Below are 25,836 nucleotides of genomic sequence, written 5' to 3' on the forward strand. Positions count from 1 at the left end.
GGGGCACTTCTTCACCCCATTACACTGGTTAAGTGTATGATGTGCAAGCTCCACACATCTGCTGCTGAAGGCAAGTTAAAAATCTAACAGAATAGCTCTCACTTGTCCCCATGTCTGACCGCTCAAGGGTATGTATGATGTAAAACAAAATAACCCCCAAAATAAAACATGGCTCTCATCTATTTGTGGTGCTAATCCAATTTGTCTCTCTCCAGGGTCCATGAGAGAAAGAGAGAGAACAAAAGACACACACGTTTTATAAGAAAAGACAAACATTTGATTACAATAAATGTACCCCCGTTGATTGATTCCGGATGGGGACCTGGATGGGGAGTAATACATTAGGGTCCCCCCGGAATCAATGGGGTGAATTTACTATACTATATATATTTTTGTCTTAGGAATGCAACAAATATTATTGAACTCAAGTCTCCACGAGGTGAGTGATCAATAGACAAAAAGTCATTTTGGGGTGAACTACTCCTTTAATGTGGAATACCATCCTCAATTGAATCCACTCTAAATCAATATAAAACCTCTGATTCATTTAGCAACGATTGATAACAGTTGATACAGTATTTTATAAAGGAACACCATGAATCAACAGACCATGCACTCTGTCCACGTAAGGTTAGTTTAGTGTAGGCAGATGGGCGGGCGCGGTGTCTCTCCGCAAGTCTCCAGCCAATAGCATGTGTTCTCCTCCCCCCACCCCCCTCTGCTCTTCTGCTCAGCGCAGAGAACGCTGGTGCGTCATGACGTCAACACATTTGGTGCGACACTCTCTGCACTCTGATTGGTTAGGGAAATTCTACACTTCCTACAACAGTGATCATAACGCGATCGCCCAGGCTTCTTTTTCTTCCGATCGCCAAAAGAAGTCTGGGTTTCCGAGGCTACAGACCATGAGACAATTGTGACCAAAATAATAGTGACTTTATCGGGATAATCAAAATGACCCCAACATCCATTATTCTGGGGTGGAACGCTTGCCAAAAATAGTCGATCTACAAGTTCACAACGTGTCACAATGCATCGCGTTGTGAGCTTTTAGATCAGCTATTTTTGGTAAAGAGATTTAGTAGAGAGTGAAAAAAAGATTGTATCAAGTACATTAATTACTGGTCCATTCTACCAATATTATAGGGTTTAAGTGGTACCAGATATGCAGCAAATAAAAGATAAATTGATCCCAGAGCATGACGGAGGACAATTTCATGATAAATTCAATATCCACGATAAGATTATTGAGTGTTTATCACGATAAACAATAATAGCGATTATCGTCCCATCCCTACCTGAATGGTGTGTTGGAAGGTTCAAACAGGGCCTTGTGCCTGAGCAGGGCTGGGCCGGGGGCAGCCGTGTCATCCTGGGGGTGTGTGGAAATGTACTTGGAGGGAGGCCCTCCAAAGAGCTCCAGTCTCTTCTGAAGGACCTGTTCCCAGCGCTGTAAGGTCTTCAGCACCGCATGGCACAGAGGAGAGCCCACAGGCAGGTCTGGAGACACGGACACACAGTTTATATGGAAAGTTAAGTGAGCTCGGTATGCTTAGGAGTGTGAATGCCTGACCTTTGCATGTGTTAAAAAAAAAAAAACCCCTGACATTAAGCAAAGTGCATTTGGCTCAGGGAACAAAAGTTAGAAGCCTGGGAAAGAATCTAAGTGCTACAGCGACCTTACTAGGGGTGCAGTGGCTTGAAAGCTTCAGTCAGAGAGTTGAGTTCAACATTTGGCAACAGTGGGGGTCTGAATGAAGCTACAATGGCCTAACAGCTTGCCCTAGTTTGCCAGTGAGTTTAGTGCATACCTAAAAGGTCATGTCCTGCCATAGGGTAGAAGGACTTGAGATTGCACAGGACCAACTGAACCATCGCTAGGCGCATCAGACACCAACTAGAACAACACAGAGAGAACAGCACACAGTACATCATTTTGTGAAAGTCAGAACCAGTGACTTGCATTCTTTTTTTTTAAAACAAATAAATTATGTTTTAAATGACAAAAGGGCCATTAAGGGTTTTTCTTTTGCAGTGATAACATTGGCTTGTTATGGTAACACCACAGCCTGTGTACTGTACCTGTAGGAGTTATGGTTGGAATGTTCCCTTAGTGGGGAGTTGGGGTCAAAGACGTCTTCGTAATCCTCTTCATCTTCATCCTCGTCCTGGCTGGCCTGGCTCTCCTCTGAGTCGTACTCCACTCTGTTCTCGGATGGTGGAAGGCAGGGCTATGGGACACAACAACACTGAGATATTTATTCATAATCAGAAATAATTGAGGTGCCAATTCTGTTTTGGGCTGACGTCTCCCTTAGAAACTATGATGATACAACAGATCATTTGAGACCATGCAGTGTAATTAACCCATTTTCTATTACATTTGTGAAATTCTCCAGACAGAAGATCAAACATGACTATTTAAAATTCACACTATAGAAGAATCCACAGAGCGCTGGTGCGTAGTTGCTGTGCGAAGCGGAGCCGCTTGACACCGCAGTTATGACTGCCGCTCCGTGGATTTGTCTAATAGACCATGAAAAAAAAACAAGTACTTCTAAATAGGCCTAAAAGCAATCAAAAGGAGGCAATAAGAACATTTTTGTTTTTAGGGCCCGAGCACACACAGTGTTAGGACCCTATTGTATTTGCAAAGATTATTCTTCTTCTTCTTCTTCTTCTTCTTCCGCCGAATGAATCGCATTTTTGAGGCACCAAACGTACCCCAAAAGTTGCGCAACTTTGCACGCACATCACAAGTGGCGAAAAATTACGTATTTAAAAATAAAATAAAGGAGGCGTGGCCTAATGGCGCAACAGCGCCCCCTACAAAATTTCAACGCAACAGCCCCACCATACGGTTTCACAAATAAGTACGAAAATCGGTACACACCTGTATCACGTCCGGACTCACAAAAAAGTCTCTTGGCGCCATGTCCGAAACCAAACAGGAGGTCAGCCATTTTGACTAATTAGTGGCGTTTTGGCGCATTTTTGGCCGTTTTCACGTGTCGCACTTTAACGAACTCCTCCTAGGGGGTTAATCGGATCAACTTCAACTTCGCTCGGCATACTCAAGACACCTTAACGATGAAAAGTTGTGTGAATCGTGAGTTTTCGGAAAACGGCGTGACCGTGGCGAAGCGTCAAACTTCCTTTGCCAAACAGGAAGTGCCCCCTCTTCTGATTGGTCCATACTTGATTGTTCCTTTTTTTGGCTGTTACTCATCAACCGTTTATCGGACACAGTTGTGGCTGGTATCATATGACTTGACTAAGAGTCCTTCACCTTAATTGGTTTAACTAAGCCCCGCCCCCTCTTCTGATTGGCCGAAACTTGATTGTTCCTTTTTTTGGCTGTTACTCATCAACCGTTTATCGTACAGAGTTGTGGCTGGTATCATATGACTTGACTAAGGGTCCTTCACCTTAATTGTTTTAACTTAGCCCCGCCCCCTCTTCTGATTGGTCGATTATTGATAGTTCCTATTTGCTATATTTTCAATGGTTTGTAATAAGTGCAATAGTGTAACTGTGTCTAGGTGTAATAACTGTAATAGCGCAATAAGTGTAATAGTGTAATTAGTGTAATAGTGAATTAGTGTAATAAGTGTAATAAGTGTAATAGTGTAATAAGTGTAATAGTGTAATAAGTGTAATAGTGTAATAGTGTAATAAGTGTAATAGTGTAATAATTGTAATAGTGTAATAGCACAATAAGTGTAATAGTGTAATAGCGCAATAAGTGTAATAGTGTAATAGCGCAATAAGTGTAATAGTGTAATAAGTGTAATAGTGTAATAGTGTAATAAGTGTAATAGTGTAATAGTGTAATAAGTGTAATAGTGTAATAGTGTAATAGCGCAATAAGTGTAATAGTGTAATATGTATAATAGTGTAATAGTGTAATAAGCGTAATAGTGTAATAGTGTACTAGCGCAATAAGTGTAATAGTGTAATAAGTGTAACAGTGTAATAGTGTAATAGCGCAATAAGTGTAATAGTGTATTAAGTGTAATAGTGTAATAGCAAAATAAGTGTAATAGTGTAATAGTGTAATAAGTGTAATAAGTGTAATAGTGTAATAGCACAATAAGTGTAATAGTGTAATAAGTGTAATAGTGCAATAAGTGTAATAGTGTTATAGTGTAATAAGTGTAATAGTGTAACCGCTGCCCCTTGTGACGTGGGTAGAGCTGCGAGGGCCCGGTCATCGCTGCTTGCAGCTTTAATTGTAATTATATTCTGAAACGAGATCACTTGAATAATAGTTTTATTCCCTCCCCCGCCTCAACAGAACAGCAAGTCCACTCGGGTTACCTTGGCGATGAAATAGTCCCAAATGCTAAGTTCCGGGGGGACGAAGCGTTCCTTGAAGATGGAGTGTGCTTCGTGCTCCACTACCGTCTCAGGCCTGGGGCAGGTGGGGCTGGTCGGCCCCTCCCTGTCTTGCCACGTCTCCTCCCTGGAGCTGCTGCGTGAAGAACGCATCCTGAAACGTCTGGACCGCCGCTCCGAGGGCTCATTGGCCGGTGAGACTGGAGCAAACACACAAACGGAAGCAAAACAAAACAAAAAATACGTACACGATTTTAATACGAGCATCATTTCATGACATACAGTACTAAATTATGGATGGTCCAAAAGCCAGTACCATCAAGGCACGACTAGAGGTCCTCAGCACCTTCTAACACTCACTAGTGATAAAGTTAACATCAAAGTACTGTTAAAGGTATCTCAAGACCTGTCACGCAATCACCAAACTTGTTTTGGTTAACTTTAGAGAAGTTACACCAAGCTTGCATCAGTCCCCCTCTGTTCACCGCGAGAGATAGAAAGACTGAAGAAAGAGTCAAAAAGACAGGAGCCCTGCCAACTTTCTATTTTATTTTTTCCGTGAGAGGAAGAAGGACACAAATAGGCCTGACCTTAGGTAACCCCTCCCCAGCAGTATAAGCACGCAACCAGACATCATACCAACCTGGCTGTGATGATTTTGCAGGGCTATTGTGTTTCTCTACGACCGGCGTGCGAGCCCCTCCTCCAAAAACGGTCACCCACAGCTTGCTGTTGAGTGGGTGAGCTACAATGTGGAACAGCTCGTTGCTGGAGTGGGTGGCCAGGCCATGGACAAAGAGGCTGAGGAAGACAGCGGTCAGGATCTCGCAGAGTAGAACAGCCAGACCTGGCTGGCTCTCCTCGCCCGCAGAGTTCAACAGGCGGATCAAAGAGGCAATACCTACAGTATGAAGGATGTGAACAATGGTTACATGCATAAGGCAAATGTCTAATCCATAAGCTGTTTATATTACCTACATGTCTGTAATACTCTAATAATTAAATTTAAAAAAAAATCGATAACAGTAATAATAGGAGGGGCCAGAGGCTTTTGACCAAACTGGTTAACTATGTATAGAATATTGTCAAATCCATGCAGGGCATTGTACAAATGAGCTCATTGATGGTGTCATTGGTGCCAGTTGGGTCGCTGGTCTGCTGACTCGGCACAGTGTTTACTGTATATGTAGGTGTGTTTTGGTATTTCCATTGTTTAAGGAACAGACGCTTAGGCTCAAAACGTCACATACTACTATGGTGAATACATTGTAAACTTGACGTTGGGAAAAATAATCTGTAGATCTTCGAGGGTTAGTAAAAACACTCAGAATCACTGGCAAGGGGAGGCAAGACAATGTTTTAACATTAAAGATTTACATGATTAGATTTTTATCTAGTTATTAGCCTGGGATACCGTATTTTAGAGAGAGACTCAGATCTTTTGATGTACCTCATACAGTTGGGGACTAGAACTCAGATTTCTGTGTGACACTGCAGGATGAATCACATTTCATGCTTGACAATCATTTCTTTTAGGCAAGTGACACCGTCGTCATGCGACAGACTGTAGTATGAAATGAATGTTTACCTGGCCACTGTGCAGGAGAAGTGTTCGGTTGGACAGTCTCCTCCATGCTGATTGTTCTCATTGGCTGCTTCTGAGACAGCAACACACTCTGGTACACAATCCCCGTGAACTCATTCACGTGGCTGTGGAAGAACGTATGCAAGCACATAGACACAGACACACAATACAATACAGTGAGTACACATAAGCATTAGACTCAAACTCGGCATGAGAGCAAAACGAAGACATCTACTACATAAAAAGTACTGTACTTGAAAAAGTGGGGAAATTAATGGGGTTACAGAAGGTGGTGTAAATATATAATGTCAAACACGGTTAATGTTTTAACTTTGTTGCTAATTGTTTCCCGAACTGATAAAAAAAGCTGCAGGTTGGCCAAATCGCCAGTTGAGATCGGTTCCAGCAAAGGCAGAAAACTGTACTGTACTATACTGTCTTATAATGGCGTGCTTACAATAAGGAATTCAACAAACGTTCCTATGATATGAGCTATATTTCTCACATCAAACGGGTTTCTTCAGCGCGCGGTAAATGAATTTGAGCGGTTAGGGGCCGAGAACAATGTGCATGGGGAATACAGAGCACTCAACCCGACAGGGGGTCTATTAGTTTGCTTTCTGAGATCCAGTAAGTCTTTCTGTAAGCTCCTGTCAAAGAACCAATTGCCTCTACATCAGAGAGGAGCATCACCAAGGGGGGAGACACGGTGCAGGGATGTGATGCCTTCATCGTTTGCATCAGATTTGATTGACAAATATAACAGCGTATGTCAGAGAGAGAGCGATCTCAGAATATTGTCAGCTTGGCTGAAAGAGTCAATCCCACAAGCCAACATTATGAGATTCCTTCGTTCACTTATATAGAGTACATACATACTGTACACATACATTCTATCTTTATCCACTCCATCTCTCTACCAAAGACACATGGCATGATTCAATTGGGACTTGAACAGTAAATTACCAAGGCTATTTCTAATTTCACTCTCTTTGTTATGGTAATGATGTTATAAGTCTTGGTTTATGACGACAGAGGTTTCTTGAAACTGCGCTTCTATGGTGTGTGTGTGTGTGTGTGTGTGTGTGTGTGTGTGTGTGCGCGACGTGTGTGTGTGAGAGAGAGAGAGAGAGAGAGAGAGAGAGAGAGAGAGAGAGAGAGAGAGAGAGAGAGGTGTACAGGAACAGGTACAGTATATGGAATGCAGCAATGCCAACTAAGCTAGAAGAGAACTGCAGTGCTCATTCCATCACTGCTCTTGAAGTTGTGTGTAAATATCTCTGGCCAAGAGCAAGCCCTGGATGCAGCCATCCAGTTCCCCGGTCAGTCAGGAGTGATGAAAGTGCAACTTCAAGATCTTTAAGCCTAGAATAATAAATAAGTCTTTTCCCTAGTCTCATGCCCTTTAAAAAAAAAGCATTTTCCCTTTCCCTGTGTGACATTTTTCACTGTCACAAGCAATTCTATTTCTGGGGTCACAGCACCATAGCTCCGAGGTTCATGATCCGGTCAGAGCCAGAGTTAAAAGGATTCTGTAGCGCAACAAGCACTCTGACAGACAACCGTGACAGACATTCTCGCAAGCAGCACAGCTGTAGCCCACAGTGGTGCTTGAAAGTTTGGGAACCCTTTAGAATTGTCCATATTCTTGCATAAATAAGACCTAAAACATTGTCAGATGTCGGCAAAAAATCATCAACCTTAAATGTCCCTTATCACCCCCACAGCCATAACCCCCTGTTACACAATGACAAACACACGGTAAAATCCACACATAATTAATCCAATTCGATTTTACGGTGTACAGTCAGACATTTATCTTTCACCCGAACTGGTACCTTAAAGGGATATTACACTTTCAAAGTCATTTTATCGTCTAATCAGGCTTTTATGAACACCCTGAACAGTTTTTAATTTGCTTGATTCAATATTTAGATATTTGATGTAAATGTTACCAGGCCCGACACGCCCAGGCCCTCTCCACATACACACCCATTGTAACTTCAAACTCCATTTTAACCATGATAGATTCATTAAAAACACCCGTTGTTTTTTCTGTTGACTCATACTACCCTCCTAATACGTGAGCAGGCCGTGTTTTTTCGATAACCTTTTTCATTAATTTTTAATAATTATTTGGGAAAATGAAAAATATTTAATACAAAAATGGATTATTAAAAATAAATGAAAAAAGTTATCGAAAAAACACGGCCCGCTCACGTATTAGGAGGGTAGTTTGAGTCACCAGAAAAAATAATGGTTGTTTTTAATGAATTTATCACGGTTAAAATGGAGTTTGAAGTTACAATGGGTGTGTATATGGAGAGGGCCTGGGCGTGTCGGGCCTGGTAACATTTACATCAAATATCTAAATATTGAATCAAGCAAATTAAAAACTGTTCAGGGTGTTCATAAAAGCCTGATTAGACGATAAAATGACTTTGAAAGTGTAATATCCCTTTATAGTAGGGCAGGAGAGAGGGGTCTACCAGCACCCCAATGACATGTTTTCGAAACCTGTTTTTTTTGGATCGTTATGATGTCTAGTTATGATTTCTGCTTGTTGCCGTCGCCAACTAATACCCCATGGGGTTAATTTTTAACCTTTTCTCACAACTATTCCCGATCTGAACCATACAATGGTCATAACAGAAAATGCCATAACGCTTGATGTAAACAACCTACAGGGACAAATGAACACACTTTTCTATATGATTTTGACCCAGGGAATTCATTAAAGTGGTTATTTTTAACATGTATGCACATCTTGACCCTATTTCAGGACAGAAACGGTGAAAAATAACCCAAAAATGTTCAAAACACGTCTATACTTCTCTTTGTACAGATAAATTAAGGTGTATTCTTTTGATACCACAGGTTTTTTAGGACCCTTATGATGTCTAGTTATGATTTCTGCTTGTTGCCGTGGTCAACTAATGTCCCATGGGGTTCATTTTTAACCTTTTCTCACATATCCCCAATTAGTGTGGGGATTTAGGGGAGCAAATGCTAATTTCGTGCAATTTTGACTTAAAGCGCGAAATTTTGCACAGATGTAGCCCAGGGCTTGCTCTAATGATTTAGCTAGGGCGCCCGAGTCTGCGACCTTCGGGGTCGCCACAGCGGTCAAATCAAGTTGGGCTTCCATTGACTTTCTATACAGGAGGAAAATACCCAGAAAAATATTTTTTTTCTGGGTATTTAAGGAGGATCTGAGGGGTCTAACTAGGGGTTTGTCATGATGCTGAATCCATTGCAGGCATTTGTTTTGCACAAAAAACATTCTGTGGGCTAGAAATGGCCTCAGAAAACAATACACGTATGGGTGAGTATTCATGTTAGTCGGAGGCCTTAGGGTTTTTTTTTCTTGTGCTAATCAGTCTAAAAGTTCAGAATTTTGCACAGATGTAGCTCAGGGCATGTTCTAATGATTTAGCTAGGGCGCCTGAGTCTGCGACCTTCGGGGTCGCCACAGCACCCACACAACTCTGAAAAGTGATGACTCATCACTTTTCATCACTAAAGTCGATGGGAGCCCAACTTGATTTGGCCGCTGTGGCAACCCCGAATGACGCAGACTCGGGCGCCCTAGTTAAATCATTAGAGCATGCCCTGAGCTACATCTGTGCAAAATCTTGAACTTTTAGACTGATTAGCACGAGAAAAAAAAACCCTAAGGCCTCCGACTAACATGAATACTCACCCATACGTGTATTGTTTTCTAAGGCCATTTCTAGCCCACTGAATGTTTTTTGTGCAAAACAAATGCCTGCAATGGATTCAGCATCATGACAAACCCCTAGTTAGACCCCTCAGATCCTCCTTAAATACCCAGAAAAAAAATCTTTTTCTGGGTATTTTCCTCCTGTATAGAAAGTCAATGGAAGCCCAACTTGATTTGACCGCTGTGGAGACCCCGAAGGTCGCAGACTCGGGCGCCCTAGCTAAATCATTAGAGCAAGCCCTGGGCTACATCTGTGCAAAATTTCGCGCTTTAAGTCAAAATTGCACGAATTTAGCATTTGCTCCCCTAAATCCCCACACTAATTGGGGATATGTGAGAAAAGGTAAAAAATTAACCCCATGGGACATTAGTTGACCACGGCAACAAGCAGAAATCATAACTAGACATCATAAGGGTCCTAAAAAACCTGTGGTATCAAAATAATACACCTTAATTCATCTGTACAAAGAGAAGTATAGACGTGTTTTGAACATTTTTGGGTTATTCTTCGCCGTTTCTGTCCTGAAATAGGGTCAAGATGTGCTTAAATGTAAAAAATAACCACTTTAATGAATTCCCTGGGTCAAAATCATATAGAAAAGTGTGTTCATTTGTCCCTGTAGGTTGTTTACATCAAGCGTTATGGCATTTTCTGTTATGACCATTGTATGGTTCAGATTGGGAATAGTTGTGAGAAAAGGTTAAAAATGAACCCCATGGGGTATTAGTTGGCGACGGCAACAAGCAGAAATCATAACTAGACATCATAACGGTCCAAAAAAAACAGGTTTCGAAAACATGTCATTGGGGTGCTGGTAGACCCCTCTCTCCTGCCCTACTATTAAGGGATGTTTCTTCTTCACAAATGGGAATACATGTACAATCTATACATTCAAGGAATCTCTGTACTGTATGTAATTGGCAGATGTACTGCTGAGGAGCAGTGAGGACCTAAAGGCTCAAGTTTAAAAAGAAAAAAAGAAAATAGAAAACTCAAACTAAAGGGCAGGAGAGGCAACATTGTGCCCTGCAACAACCAGAGTAAAGCTCACATTTTTGTATCAACTTCCAAGCTGAGCCTTGAATCGATTTGTTTTGAAGCAAACAAGCAAACAATGTAACACACAGGAAAGGAAATACGGTAGAATGGTGAGACTATTTCCTAAGTAGTCTTTCTAATGTCCTACAACACATCAAAAGCCCCCCCACCGAAAAATGTTCAGCTTGGTTTAAATGTGTTTAGAAAACAGATCACATAATCAGTTTGGAGTACAAGGAGAATGTTACGTTCTTCTTCTAAGTGCCACACCCACCTGTAGTTGTGTCCCTCACAGAGACACTGGTAGATACAGGCAGACAGAGAAGCAGACAGGCTGTGCATCACGAAGATCTGAAAGAACAAGGGTCATACAGTATGTACAAGTATGAAAGTTTGTTTACAATTCCACCTAAAGAGATGCACATAATTCTGCATTATGACAACTTAAGGTTACTTGCGTAACGCTGGCTCTCTGACCCAGCTAGACATTCTTTGAGGAAGTTGGAAAAAAGAAAAGAGTAAACTGTTTGGAGGCCTTGACAGTTATCTCGTGGGGGGGGGGAGGGTTAGTGGCAGAAGGTCACTGCTGCAGTCAACACTTTTACGTTCAGAGCTGCACACAATAAACTAAATAAAGTAATCAGACGTTAAACACTAAAGCACTATAATTCACTATTTTTGAAACATTTTAAATGTTCAGAAAATGTTATTTTTGCCTATTATGACATGCCCAAAATAGGGTGACAGATTGAAAGCGGTTAATATTACAGGTACTCCAATACTTTTCTCCTGGTTACATCCAGTTAGTTACTGATGACAAGCTGTGTGAAACGCTGCAATGCATTGGGAGGAATCAGGGAACTTTTATTGTGAAGTGACGGGAAGTGCGGTTGTTGTCGCACATTGTGTGCATGATAACATGGCCCTGTGCCAAATAGAGCAGTTGTTGGATGGATTCAAAGTTGACTTTATTTTGAGAAATAGTCCCAGAAAGAGGGACATCAAAACTGGCATTAGTGCACAGAATCACTGTCCATGGAGTAAGGGCTGGGAGGCTTCAAGCTCCAATACAGCCAAAGCTCGGTCATTACATGCTTATACCAATTTTGTTGGGATTGATCACATGTAGATTACAAACCACACCTGGGGGTTCAAACCTTGCACGAATCAAGCATTTGTTGTTCTACGGCTCTGGCTGAGATATAACCAATTATAACATTTTGATTGATTGACCTTGATCACGACCTTGATATGTTTTACCCAAAAGTTAATCAACGTACAGATTAGTCCCACCGAGTTCTGTTCAGACACACACTGACAGGAGCAATTACCAAAACCCAGCAAAGCATTGCTGGGGGCAGGGTAATAATGAGTGGAAGCTGATATAATTATCTATTTAATCTTTTGATAAATTAATCTAAAAATGTAATAAATTCATAATTGTTTGCACCCACAGGGAAAATATCATTAAACTTGGGTATCTTCGGCAGAATACGTAAGTGAAAATACACATTAATGTCAGAGGTTTTCATTCACTGTTTGCCTAACTTTTATGGGCTAGGGCTGTAATGATCAATTATTTTCGTAGCATTTATTTCCTAACAATTACTTTTTCGATTAATAAAAAAAGAAAAGAAAAACTATATATCAACGAACCAATACAATTGTTTTTATAACCAATTAAATCAATAAGTTCTATTAACTGTCGCACCCCTAAAACAGACTAGATCAATGGTAAAACAGCACAAACGCATCACATATGAAACAATTTTAATCTGTGTAGATCTGTGTAGTATGCACCTTCTCACACCAAGCTTCCTTTTCACGAATACCAATGTTTGTGTAGAAAGTTGCACAACTTCATACTCTTCATGGTCACAAACAGGAATCAAGGTTTAATTGGGACACACTTCTCACAGAAAAATAGAAACCATTTACTTCCATAACCTGCCGTGCCTACAAATATAATACAGTAAGCTTAACATCGATTTCACAGACTGTGAGCTACATGGAACAAAAAATAATACATTTGATGTTATGGGTCATTTGCCACATCTCCCAGTGCCCTTGTCTTGTAAACTTAAATTCAGAGCTCTATATTGTCAAGCAGAAAAAGAACACTGTCCATGCTTTATTGAGGATTTATTTGTGTGAATGAAGAGCATGAAAAACAGCAAAAGATTGCAAATCTCCTGGCATCAATCATGTTCACGCATCACAGGGGTGACTAGGGGTGCAACAGCATTCTTTGCACAAAACCGTTGTTCAACGAAGTATAAAACAGAGCTTAAGTGGCTAACCAGACTAATCGATCGATCGGAAAAAAACTCTGGAAACTCGGGCCTTGGCAATCAAAAAACCACCCTTATTATTCGACTTAATCAAAAAAGTAATCAATGCAATAATCACTAAGAAAATGAAGCATAGTTGCAGCCCTACTGGTGACACCTGAGGACCAGGGTGCGTCACTGTGTGCGTCTCACCTCGCTGTTGATCACATCAGGGTGCGGAGGAGAGTCCAGGGCATTGATGGTGTGCAAGATGTCATGAGTCAGGTTGGTCAGGTGGACTATGGGATTGGCCACCACCGTCTTGGCGCTGGCCGTGCAAGCCAATAGAAGAGGGACGGAGGCGGGCTGGGGGCAGGGTGCCACCGTTGGTAGGCTGGCAGAGTCGTCCTGTGGGCAGGATGTGGATGTTAATACAGTACAAATCTACATAACCGTATCACCAGAGGACTGTGGTCCAATATTTTTTAGCATTACAATTTGTATTGTTTTCTAGATTATATAAAAAACAATAACAATATCATGTCACATAATAGTCAATCATCTTCAATCCCCCCTCCCAACGCATCCCTCCATCGTTCAAATATAATTCACATATTCGATCCATACAATTATACATTCAGTAGGTTTTTCAGTTCAGATATCAGGTCCGTCCTCAGTGTTATTGTTCGTTGTTGTGCTTGATTAATCCTCCCAGGAAGAAAGCTCCAGATATGAAATATCCAAAAAGCTTTCCGAAATGTCATGAGGAGGATTTCATCTTTGAGCGATAATCTTTTTGGCTGCCGTCAATCCCGCAAGCCAAACTTTCAAACAAAGTCATCATTCAAAAGGTGCACAAATGGGTCTACTGGAAACTGTACCTCTGTTACAGTTGTAGGTCCAATATAGTCCTTATAACCTTTCCCCAAAACTCTGAAATTCCCAGACATTCCCATACCATAAATGAGCCTAATGTTCCCGGGGCACAAAATGTGCAATATGCTTACTTACTTACTTGCCTGATTCTAGGTGTTACATATTAACTCATTCATTGCCTTTTCAAGATGGCCGCGAAGTACCAGGATGCCACGTTCCTAAATTTCTAGTGCACGGATCAATTTTTAGTGCACGGATCGTGCACGCCCATGCCTAGATCATGCACCATATGTGTAGAACTTTTTCACAGCTTTCAAAAAAAAAATCCGCTTGGAAATCCGTTCAGGCATTCATGAGATAGAAGCCTTTAAAGTAACAAACATGGCTGCCATTTTGAAAGATGTGTTTGTTATGGGGCTAAACATGCAATTTCGCGATTTTTTTATTCAAAATGGCTGCCAACTCGGGAAACTCAGGCTGTGGCAGTCTGGGGGTACTGAAATAACATGGGAAACTCGGGCCTGGCATTTAATGAGTTAAACTCTGTGACAAAACTTGAAATGTATGTACTGATGATTTGGATTTTTCGATGCACCAGCCACATTAGCCCAAATAGCTTCCCAGTACAATTCTAGTCCCAAATCTGTTATATCACTATTCCAGGCTATCATTCCAGCCGAGGAAGAATATTAGCTATAGTTGATAAGGAGGTGCTTATTGTAATACCCAGATAGGTCACTTCATCTGCTACAATAATCTGGGGAGGGATTCCAATACAAACATTGAGTTTGTAGAATTGAACACATCAACAATTGAACATGCCATAATTTTCTGAAGTACCTGTTTTTGGAGCCAAGGAAGACAGATTAAAAGTCAGTGCCCAGCTCCAATCGGTAATGCTAAAAAACGTCTAGTCAAGTCAAAAACCTTGGTGTAGTCATGGACCTGAATTTAAACGGCCACGTTAACTCAACACAAGGTAAGCCTACGATCAACTCAAAAATATAGCACAGGTTAAAGGACTGTGTCTCAGCAGGATCTAGAATAACTTGTCCACACATTCATCTTCAGTAGACTTGACTAATGACTACTGTCTTAACCCTTTCAATGCCAACTTTTCACCACTAGAGGGCGCCCAGTGGCCATAGAAAACACCATAGAGATACGCTGGTATATGCACAAGCCGTGCGCAGCCATGATGCGCCTGAACACTTTCCTTTGTGCATGTACAGGAACAGGATGAAGTTAGCTTGAAGTTAGCTATTGGCTACCAAGCATTTTAGAAGCCCTATTTTCGGCGATTTAGCCATGATTAAACCTTGCACACCTCATGGATATGCATGGAACAGAGAAAATGAGCTCTAAAGATCCTGGATTGCATTGGAGTGGATGGTAAATATCGGCGGCGCAACGCTCTCGCGGGCCGTGTAAACAGATGACGGCCGGCGGCGCGGCTCAAAAAAAAAAAAAAAAAAAAAGGATAGGCACCCAGGACGTTAATAATTATCCCGAACTAGTTTGGGATAGGCACAATAAGAGTTAAAAAAAAATCTCCTTGGTCGCACATTTGCTCTGTATTTTCTATTTTGCCACATTGCTAATGGTGGTTCTATCCGTTTCCATTGTAGGCAATTTAGGAGCCGCATCTGAATCTTGGAAGAGAAATGGCATGTGTTTATGGAAGCAACGGCATACTGTGAAACAAGTGTTTCGAACATAACCCCTGTTTGTTAAGTCATGAAAGAAGCATATTTTGAGTCCAAAGCCCCGGTTTTGGGAAGAACTTTATTTCATGTTTTAGGGGAACGCCCCCTTGAATAAAACAACGCTTATTGCGTTTTCACCTTGAGAACTGTTTCCGTGTGCTGGTTTGGGTTTAGACTGCACAATACTTAACGTTTAAAAATGTTATTTGAAGACATTTACTACTTGAATTATTTGAAAACATTGTTTTGAAGACTTGTGATTTAAAAGAGATGCTTACGTTGTTGAAAATGGCAAGGTTGTTAACCTTCTGTTTTGAAGGTTTACAACCTGATGACCAACTCTTCAACAAAGAAGACAACAAATGAAAAAGTTGGAAAATAAAGATATTGAGAGTTAAGACCTTGAGGAGTTAACTTTATCGCTGCTTGCAGCTATATTTATTATTAGTATTATTATTATTATTACATAATTCACCAGGAACGTTACCATTAGCTCTGGAGACTGGCAGGTCTAACGCCAAACCAGAGGAAAGAAGATATTTTATGTTTTGGTTGTTGAAGCCCTATAAATATGATGATATAAGAGAGATATTCGTTAGTAAGATGTCTTCTTTTCATGGTGATTTCCTTGAGTTTGATGATTGTGAAAAAACCTGAGGTAAAACAAACATAAGAATACAGCAGGTATGCACAGGCAAATATGCTCCGCACAAAATGTTCAATATCCCAAAGACTTTTTCCTCTCTGTGATGGACTAATGGTTGCATGTGGACCAGTTAGGCAAGAAGCCTCATTAACCTATGTTTACATTTAATATCAGTATCAATATGAACAGTATCACTGGAGGGGAACCTCATCAAGTTATGTCAGCACCTGTTTACATTTAACCAGTGGTGAAAAAAATTAAGAGAAATGGCATGTGTTTATGGAAGCAACGGCATACTGTGAAACACGTGATTCGAACATAACCCCTGTTTGTTAAGTCCTGAAAGAAGCATATTTTGAGTTAAAAGCCCCGGTTTTGGGAAAAACTTTATTTCATGTTTTAGGGGAACGCCCCCTTGAATAAAACAACACTTATTGCGTTTTCACCTTGAGAACTGTTTCCGTGTGCTGGTTTGGGTTCAGACTTCACAATACTTAACGTTTAAAAACTTTATTTGAAGACATTTACTACTTGAATTATTTGAAAACATTGTTTTGAAGACTTGAGTGATTTAAAAGAGATGCTTACGTTGTTGAAAATGGCAAGGTTGTTAACCTTCTGTTTTGAAGATTTACAACCTGATGACCAACTCTTCAACAAAGAAGACTACAAATGAAAAAGGAAAATAAAGATATTGAGAGTTAAGACCTTAACTAAAATCTGTGGGAACTTGACATGCCTGTGGCTAAAAGTGTTCATTCATTGAACTGTGGGTTGAACTCAATTGACTTGTTTGTTTGTGGTTGCTTTGAAACGTATTGGTTACAAACATAACTTGGGTACTTTGATTTGACTTGACTTTTGCGTTTACATTTCGTAAATATCTAATTATGGAGAAATGTAAAATAAAAATCACACCAGTGTGAATGGAGCGGTGGTGTCCATGCATTTCAAGGTTGTGTGTATGCGTGCATGTACTGTACATTTCAAGGCTGCTCAACAGTCACCCAGCGGTATTGCAGGCCAGGCTACAGACACTCATAGGTACACACATGGTCACGCTAAGGAGATAAGATATTTGCCAGACCCATGAAATGGGTAGGCCTACATAAGCAAATGTCTGTCCGGGTTTTCTATATAAAGGGTATATATGATGATGACATGATGATGACATGCCTACAAAAGGATGATGACAGACAGGGGGTCTGGCACAACCAGGTTGACCTGGTCTAGTTTAATTTAGAGAGGTTATTTTACAGGTGGGTGCTGCTTGCTCTCCTACAGTGCGGACGTATCGCTGCTTGCTCCCGCTTAGGCTCGCTTGTGCTTACATTCTTCTGCTGATACTGATGTTTTATTTTTTCTCTGAGAAACTACAAATGGATCTTGGATACTTATAAAACTCCGGGATTGTTTTGCTGTACTGCAATATACTATTTTTTGCCACTTGGTGACTGGATACGTAGCATCTAGCTAACTAGCAAGATGGCCGGACCAACCATTTCTACAAGGGTTTATCAGAAACTGCTTCAGAGGATTGCAGTACTGGAAACGGAATTATTCCAATTAAAACAAACCCAAAGACTGGATAAACCACTCGCCTGGAATTCCCTTGGTGCAAAGCCAAAGATGAAAGAACGGACGACGGGCAGGACACCCTCCCAAAGCCCTCTTATCACCGACGAATGGCCGGAATTACCCCGGCACAGCGCTGCTTCGACCCCCCTTCATAAATGGGCAACTGCCAAGGGGAAAAACACTGCTAAAAAGTCAAACGCAGTCCAATCTCCACACACACCGAGTGTGCAGCTGGCAAACAGATTCACGCCACTGGCCGAGGATGACAGGGGTAGCATCTCCCCAAGCTGGCTAACAGAACAGCTACTAGAAGCCCCCCGAAGTCCCCCTGTTGACAGAGAGAACGTCCCACCCAGCAGGGTAAGAACCACCTCAGTGATTGATCCTGACATTTTGATTGTGGGCGATGCTGCTTTAAAAGGTGTCAAAAGCATAAGAAAGAAGAAGGCAAAAGTTATGTGTTTTCCCAAAGACACAGTCTCTGACATGAAAGACAGAATTCTGGATCTTGTCAACAAACACCAAACGGTGAAAACCCTGATTCTACATACTGGCACATATGACACAGAAGAAAAACAGTCAGAAATCTTAAAGGAGAATTTCAGGGCTCTATTCAACACATTGAGCTTCCTGAACAGTGACATAGAGCTTTGGATCAGCGGTCCCCTACCGCCTATGAGAGGCACAGACGAGAATTTCAGCAGACTGTTCTCTCTGAGCAAATGGCTTTTAGCTGCATGCACCGACAAAAATGTGCATTTTATTGACAACTTCAGTTTTTTCTTCGACAGAAGACACCTATTTGCTGATGAACGGCAACTAAATAAGCTAGGAGCAAAGATATTTTTGCAGAATGTTCTCCATGCTCTGGCCTTGGCCAGAACACAGCAATCCAAAACAACAGATTGTGATGAACAACTCTTATCTGCAACCCACGAAGAATCCATAACAAGAGATAGTGTTATGGTTACTGAACTGCCCCCCTCGGCCGAGGGGGGAACGGCCTTGGTGAACGGAGGAGCTACCGTTGTCCCTGCTACCGTTGTCCCTGCCCTCCCTGACGAGGAACTGATTATGGTGAACGGAGGAGCTACCGTTGTCCCTGCCCTCCCTGACGAGGAACTGAATATGGACAACATCTCCGCTGAAGAGTGGAGTAGACGAATGAATGCAGAGTTGGAGTCACTCAGGGAAATGTTCGAAGAGGACAGTAATGAAGAAGAGTTTTGTGGATTCCCTGCTTCAGCCGTGGCTGGCCCGAACAGTGAGCAAAGTGAACTGGCAACTGACAACGGAGAGTTGACAGAGGAAGAGGAGGGGGCGGGTACAACCGCCCCATCACCCCAATCCTCCTCTTTCTCCCTATCTCCAATGCCTCTTCTAGAATTCACGAATGGAATGAATGAACTCATTAACACTGCGTTAAAAATGACCCCGGCCAGACACACGGTCAATGGCCCGGCGGCACAACCACCACAGGACAAACGCCCGGCACCACAACCACCATCCCTGAAAACGCCTGAAATTGCCCCGGCCGTGCCCCAGAAATCTGTGGCCTGGGTGTTTTCGCCCCCACCCATCCCTCCACGACCACAACGACAGAAGACCCAGGCCTCCCAGCTGGACAATACGTTTAGCCGTTGATGTCAGCTGGGTCCATTATACCCAGCAACTAACGTATCTGGACCCGATGCTCCTTCAAGCGCTTTTATTAAGCAGGCTCACAACATTTCTACTGTAATTTCAAATAGAGAGTCCAGGATAAGCAGTGGCTCTGCTAATTTAGCTAACTTAACTTACATTCCCTGTAGGGGCTATAGTACAGTAAAATGTCATAAAATAAACCTGGCACTTTTTAACATCAGGTCACTTTTAAACAAATCCTCCTCTGTAAATGATATAATCTGTGAAGAGAAATTAGATATAATCTTTTTAACAGAGACATGGCTGGGCAACGATGGAGCTTTTGCACTTGGCGTCGCCTGCCCACCAAACTATCACTTTATTCAATCAGTGCGCGAAGGAAAAAGAGGCGGAGGCTTGGCATACATTTTCTCTGACATTTTTAAATTCAAGTGCCTGTCCTTTGGAAGTTTTTCATCCTTTGAATATCAAGCTAACTTATTTGAGAGTCAATCCTCTGTTCTAATGATTACGATATATCGCCCACCAAAATGTAGCAAAGCCTTATTTCTTACAGAAATATCTGAACTTCTATCTATCTGTTCCACGGACTATGAGAGAACCCTTATTGCTGGTGATACTAACTTGCATGTGGACACTGTTACTGATCTTACAGCTATGAGTTTCTTACAGTTACTGCATTCCCTTGATTTTGATCAGCATGTTACCGGGCCAACCCACAATCAAGGCCACACCCTTGATCTTGTGATCTCTAAAGGGCTAAATATTTCTATGGACAGGATTATCGCTAAGCCTGATTTATCAGACCACTATTTACTGTGTTTTAATATGACTGTCTCTGATCTAGAAAAAAACAATAGAGAATATACTATAAAAAAGAGATTTTTCGGTTCCTCGGCAGCAGAAGAGTTTGCCAGCCTTCTTGCGTGTGCACCCCGCCTTCCTGATATTCCCTCAGTAAATGATATGGTTCAACGTTTTAATCTTAAATTGGAGTCAGCTCTGGATATAGTGGCTCCTATGAAAACTAAAAAGAAATATAATTCCAAAGTAACACCCTGGATAAACGATCATATACGTTCACTCAAAAAACAATGCCGCAGAGCAGAGCGAGCTTGGAGAAAAAATAAATTAACTATCCACCTACAGATATTTAAGGCGTCAACAGCCACCTATAATAAAACCATGCGTCTGGCTAGGCAGGCCTATTTTTCCGGAATTATTAATGAGAATAAGAACAATGCTAGGGTCTTATTCTCTACCATTGAACGCCTTTTAAACCCCCCCCAGTCCTACAAGCAGTCACTCCCTGCCTCTAAAGCAAAGTGTAATGAGTTTGCATCCTTCTTTGACAACAAAATTGTTAACATTCGAGCTGGTATTACGAATAATACTGTCACAAATGCAAATGCGGTTAATGGTGCCATGTGTAAAAGCATCGATAAATCTAGGGGGAGCCTAGTATCATTTTGTGCAATTGATGAAGAGGAACTTCGTAAAACCATATCGCAAATGACATCGTCTTCTTGCTCGCTGGATGCAATACCCACGCCGTTTCTTAAAGAGGTTGTAGACTGTGTTATTGAAGATATCCTAAAAATAGTAAACAGCTCTATACAATCAGGTGTCTTTCCAGACTCACTGAAAACGGCTGTAGTTAAACCCTTACTCAAAAAACCCAACCTTGACCCGTCCGTGCTGGATAATTATCGACCCATCTCTAATTTGCCTTTTCTGGGCAAGGTCCTAGAAAAAATTATCTTTCATCAATTGGATGTGTTTCTGCAGAACAATAAGGTGCACAACAAATTCCAATCCGGCTTCAGGAAAGGACACAGCACAGAAACTGCACTTTTAAAAGTTATTAATGATCTTAGGGTGGCTGCTGATAACAAAGATGTGTCCGTTCTCCTACTGCTGGACCAATCGGCGGCTTTTGACACAATTGACCATACAATTCTAATACAACGTCTCGAACACTGGGTAGGACTGTCAGGTACAGCTCTGTCCTGGTTTTGCTCTTATCTGACAGGCAGAAGCTACTCTGTTAATCTAGCTGACTTCGAGTCAAACAAACACAACATCTGCTCTGGTATTCCACAGGGCTCGATTCTTGGTCCTTTATTATTCTCCCTCTATATACTGCCGCTGGGAGAACTTATTTCCGCTCACGGTGTGAATTTCCATTTCTATGCTGATGACACCCAGTTGTACCTTTCGGTGGCTACGGACGACCCCTGTGCTCTAGACCCATTGCTGACGTGCGTGTCCAGCATAAAATGCTGGATGAGTGAGAACTTTCTCAAGCTAAATGAGGACAAGACAGAAGTTCTCATAATAGGTTCTACTGCCCAGAGAGAATCAATAATAAATAGACTTGGTAACCTGGCTAAAGAAAATAACACCTCTGTTAAGAACCTGGGGGTGATCATTGATGCTGAATTAAATTTTAATACACACATTAATCATGTCACGAAGATTGCCTTCTTTCACCTTAGAAATATTGCGCGAATTAGAGCCTATCTGTCGCTGAACGATGCAAAAACGCTGATCCACGCTTTTGTTTTCTCTCGGCTTGATTACTGCAACGCACTTCTCTCTGGTCTGCCAAAGAAAACAACTGACAGATTACAACTTGTTCAAAATGCAGCAGCCAGAGTTTTAACAAAAACTAAGATAAGAGAACATATTACTCCAGTTTTAGCGTCGCTACACTGGCTCCCGGTTGTTTTTAGGATTGATTTTAAAATTCTTTTACTTGTTTATAAAGCTCTAAATGGTCTGGCACCTTCGTACCTCTATAACTGCCTGCATAGATATGTTCCAACCCGCCCACTCAGGTCCTCTAGTGCAGACCTACTTGAGGTGCCAACAATGACATATAAAAAATATGGTGAAGCAGCTTTCTGCTTCTATGGACCGACAGCTTGGAATAAACTACCACTACACCTAAGACAGGCAGCCTCGGTGGATAGCTTTAAAGCACAGCTCAAGACCTATTTCTTTACTCTTGCTTTTAGCTAAATTTTTTAATCCCTATGCTGCTATTGACGTCCGCACGGCTCTGAAATTGTTCTTCAATGTTCTATGCTTTTATTTTTTCTTGCTTTATTGTAATCATTTTACTTATCTCTTTTTTATGTATTTTTTATTTCTATTTTACTTTTTCTCTGTTAAGCACGTGTGCTTCATTTTATGCTCTGTAAAGCACTTTGAGCTGCATTTCATGTCATGAAAGGTGCTATACAAATAAAGTTTTATTATTATTATTATTACAGGTTCCAGTCAGTGTTTTATGTCTTTAACACCGATGGTCACCGGTTCAAGTCTCACCTCATGCGGACTATTTAAATTGCGTATTATAGTGTTTGGAAGAGCACTGTTTCTAGTTTTTCTTTGATTTCTTTTCCCACTTTTCCCTTGCTTTCCAGAGCTGCTTTTTAGCTGTTTTGCTTTCCTGCTTTTTCTGGCTTGGCCACTTTATTGCTGCTTGCAGCTATATTTGCATGTTATTTTTAACTTCTTTTTTTCATGCATCCCAATGCCATTGTATAATTGCGTTTCCTTTGCTTAATGTTCTGTGTAAAGCACATTGAGTTGACTTGTTGAAAAGTGCTATACAAATAAAATTGCCTTGCCTACAGTATGTTAAATGTAAATGGTGCATTTATATAGCGCTAGTTAATCTAGGCGCTTTACATTCACCCATTCACACACACATTCATACACCGATGGCAGAGGGAACCATGCAAGGCACCAACCTGCACATCAGTAGCAATTAGGGGTTCAGAGTCTTGCTCAAGGACACATACTATACACTAACTATCTGGGAGCCTGGGATCGAACTGGGAACCTTGCAGTTCCCATTCGGCAGCTCTACCGGCCACTCGATGAGTTCCAACACACTGAGACAGACACATCCAGCGATGCAAATGTGTACAGTGTCGCCCACTTAAAATAGGTAACAGTGGAAACTAGAAGCTCTACAAGCTCACAACCCATCACACTGGACATGCTGTGAGCTTATACAGTAGATCTGCTGTTTTTGGCGTAAGATGTATAAAGTGTAAACCGTGTCGTTTAAATGGGGCAAAAATAATAATAGAAGCCCTATTGTAACTGACAACATTTAATGACCTGTCGAACAGAAATGGGAGTAGATATGAATAGAAAAACATCCAACTGTCTCACTCATTGTTTTTTTCCCCCAGAGAAGTCTGGGTGTGTTTGCTTTGATGTCAATTGTGAGGAAACAGCCGGGCTCCTGCTGAGACGTAATCAGAAGGGATGAGGAAAACTGCTAGAGTGTGTGACGATGACACAAGTAACCCAGTGCAAACTAACCCAAGATGAGATGAGATGCATGGAATCTGACCAAAGGCAGTGAGGGATGGGGCCAGTGTGTGTGTGTGTGTGTGTGTGTGTGTGTGTGTGTGTGTGTGTGTGTGTGTGTGTGCGTGCGTGTGTGAGAGAGAGACGGGACGTTGCTGCTTTTATTCTGAAATCAAAAGCAGTAGAGCAGAAAGGATTTTCTTTCTACACATTGAACGTCAACTGTGCTAGCAATAAACAGGAATGTTAAGTGCTCTCATAAGTTGTCATGGGAACACCATGATAACTTATGAGAGCAGTTTACATTCATTAAGATTACAATTTGACGCAACCTTCTAGCAAGACCTCCCTCAGGAACCTCAGTAAGGTGTGTTATCAATACATGTGATCGGGAAGTAGGTCTGTGTGAGCGAGCGAACGTGTGTGTGTGTGTGTGTGTGTGTGTGTGTGTGTGTGTGTGTGTGTTTTTGTGTCTGAGAGTTGTGATAAAGTATTGAAACTGGTTGCAATAAGGTGTGCACTGCACACACACACACACGAGAAAAAATGGCAAACCCTGGTTTTCAAAGACCCAGTTGCTTTCAGAAGGTTCATATATATTGATGACCTTCCTCAAGTACTGTATGTACCTTTTGGATCCTTCACAAAGAGAATCGGTCAACTACTGCTGAGATGCCAACTGAGAATCTATGGTTAATAATTCAATGTTTGCATATCACCTCAGCAACAGCTATGACACGAGACAATCTTCTACATTCTAAATTATTTTCAGTATAAACTATGTTCATACCTTCCTGACACCTTATATGTGTAAAACAAAAACACACAAAAAAATAATAATCTTAAAGCTGAGCTGCTGTATGGTGATTATAGAAGTCATTATAGCATTATGACATTGTCTAGCATACACTGTGTCTGATATGCAATTACCCTATTTAGACAAGTCCTACTGGGTTTAATCACGTGACCACTAGCGTCCGTATTCTTTGGCCAACATTTGGCAAACATAGCAGATCTACAAGCTCAAAACGTCATAGATCAGTTTTTTTGTTGGGGTGAAGAGATTTGGTATAGAAAGAAAGAAAAAAAGGGCCTAGACTAGTATAGACCTCTGGGGGACACCAGCTGACAAAGTATATACTGTAGTATACTCTAGGGTGTAAGTGGTTAAAATGTATGGCCTATAGAATAATGAATAATACGATTCCATAGATTCAGCATTGTTTGCCTGAGGAGCCGATGACACTGTGGGGTGATGGTAGCAGACTGGCTGTTGAATAAAACCAGGTGATTAAACTGCTTTAGTAGTTGGAAGAAGTTATCTCAACATAAAGTTATATGTGGCAATTATTTTTCAATGTCTGTATTTATGACTGTATTGAAAAATCACACCTTCAGGATTTCTCTACAAATGGTAAATTGTGCATTTATATATAGCGCCTTTATCCAAGGCGCTTTACAAAGATTGTGTATTACATTCACCCATTCAAACACACATTCATACACTGATGGTGGAGGAAACCATGCAAGGCACCAACCTGTTAATCAGGAGCAACTAGGGGTTCAGAGTCTTGCTCAAGGACTCTTCAACACCAACTCTGGGGGAGCCCAGGATCGAACTGGGAACCCTTGGGGAACCCTCCGTGTTCCAACCTCTGCTCTACCCCTGAGCCACTGCCTGCCCCTCTATACCCTTGTATACCGTAATACCTTGATAGCCGCAAAGTGTACTTCAGGCCAGTGGTTCTCAACCTGTGGGTCGGGAGCCCCAGGGGGGGTCCCCAAATTATTTTGGGGGGTCCCCAGATGATTAACTTAATGTGCAACATTGTTTTCTCACTCAACTGTAAACAAACCAACATAAAGTTTAAGTGTATAGAGGGTATCTTCACATTTCTAAAGTGACAATTTAAGGTCTTTTTAATACCTCCAACACTAAACATTGGCCAAATTGTCAAATATTAGAGGCAGAAATTGAGACAATAGAAACGTGTTATACAAAATGTAATGCCTCAACTCTTAGTGCTGGTCAGGGTGGGTGGGGGGGGGGTCCCCAGTTAAAATACCATTATTTTGGGGGTCGCTGCCTGAAAAGGTT

The 25,836-nt window shown here is 41.5% G+C and overlaps 1 protein-coding gene across 3 annotated transcripts in view; it reads right to left on the bottom strand.

The window, feature by feature from the left end:
* The window catches only part of dmxl1 (Dmx like 1), a 91,152-nt gene that overhangs the window by 14,644 nt on the left and 50,672 nt on the right, over positions 1-25,836 (bottom strand). For all 3 annotated transcript variants that reach the window (XM_080739642.1, XM_080739643.1, XM_080739641.1), the window contains exons 32-39: positions 13,170-13,364; positions 10,961-11,037; positions 5,927-6,048; positions 4,982-5,239; positions 4,321-4,538; positions 2,083-2,231; positions 1,812-1,897; positions 1,299-1,500 (exon numbers count right to left, since the gene is read on the bottom strand). In XM_080739642.1, the coding sequence (XP_080595768.1) occupies positions 1,299-1,500; positions 1,812-1,897; positions 2,083-2,231; positions 4,321-4,538; positions 4,982-5,239; positions 5,927-6,048; positions 10,961-11,037; positions 13,170-13,364 (1,307 nt within the window). The remainder of the gene's footprint in view (positions 1-1,298; positions 1,501-1,811; positions 1,898-2,082; positions 2,232-4,320; positions 4,539-4,981; positions 5,240-5,926; positions 6,049-10,960; positions 11,038-13,169; positions 13,365-25,836) is intronic.

The sequence above is a fragment of the Nannobrachium achirus genome (genome assembly GCF_963921795.1).
Source record: "Nannobrachium achirus genome assembly, chromosome: 12".
In the NCBI taxonomy this organism is placed as follows: domain Eukaryota; kingdom Metazoa; phylum Chordata; class Actinopteri; order Myctophiformes; family Myctophidae; genus Nannobrachium; species Nannobrachium achirus.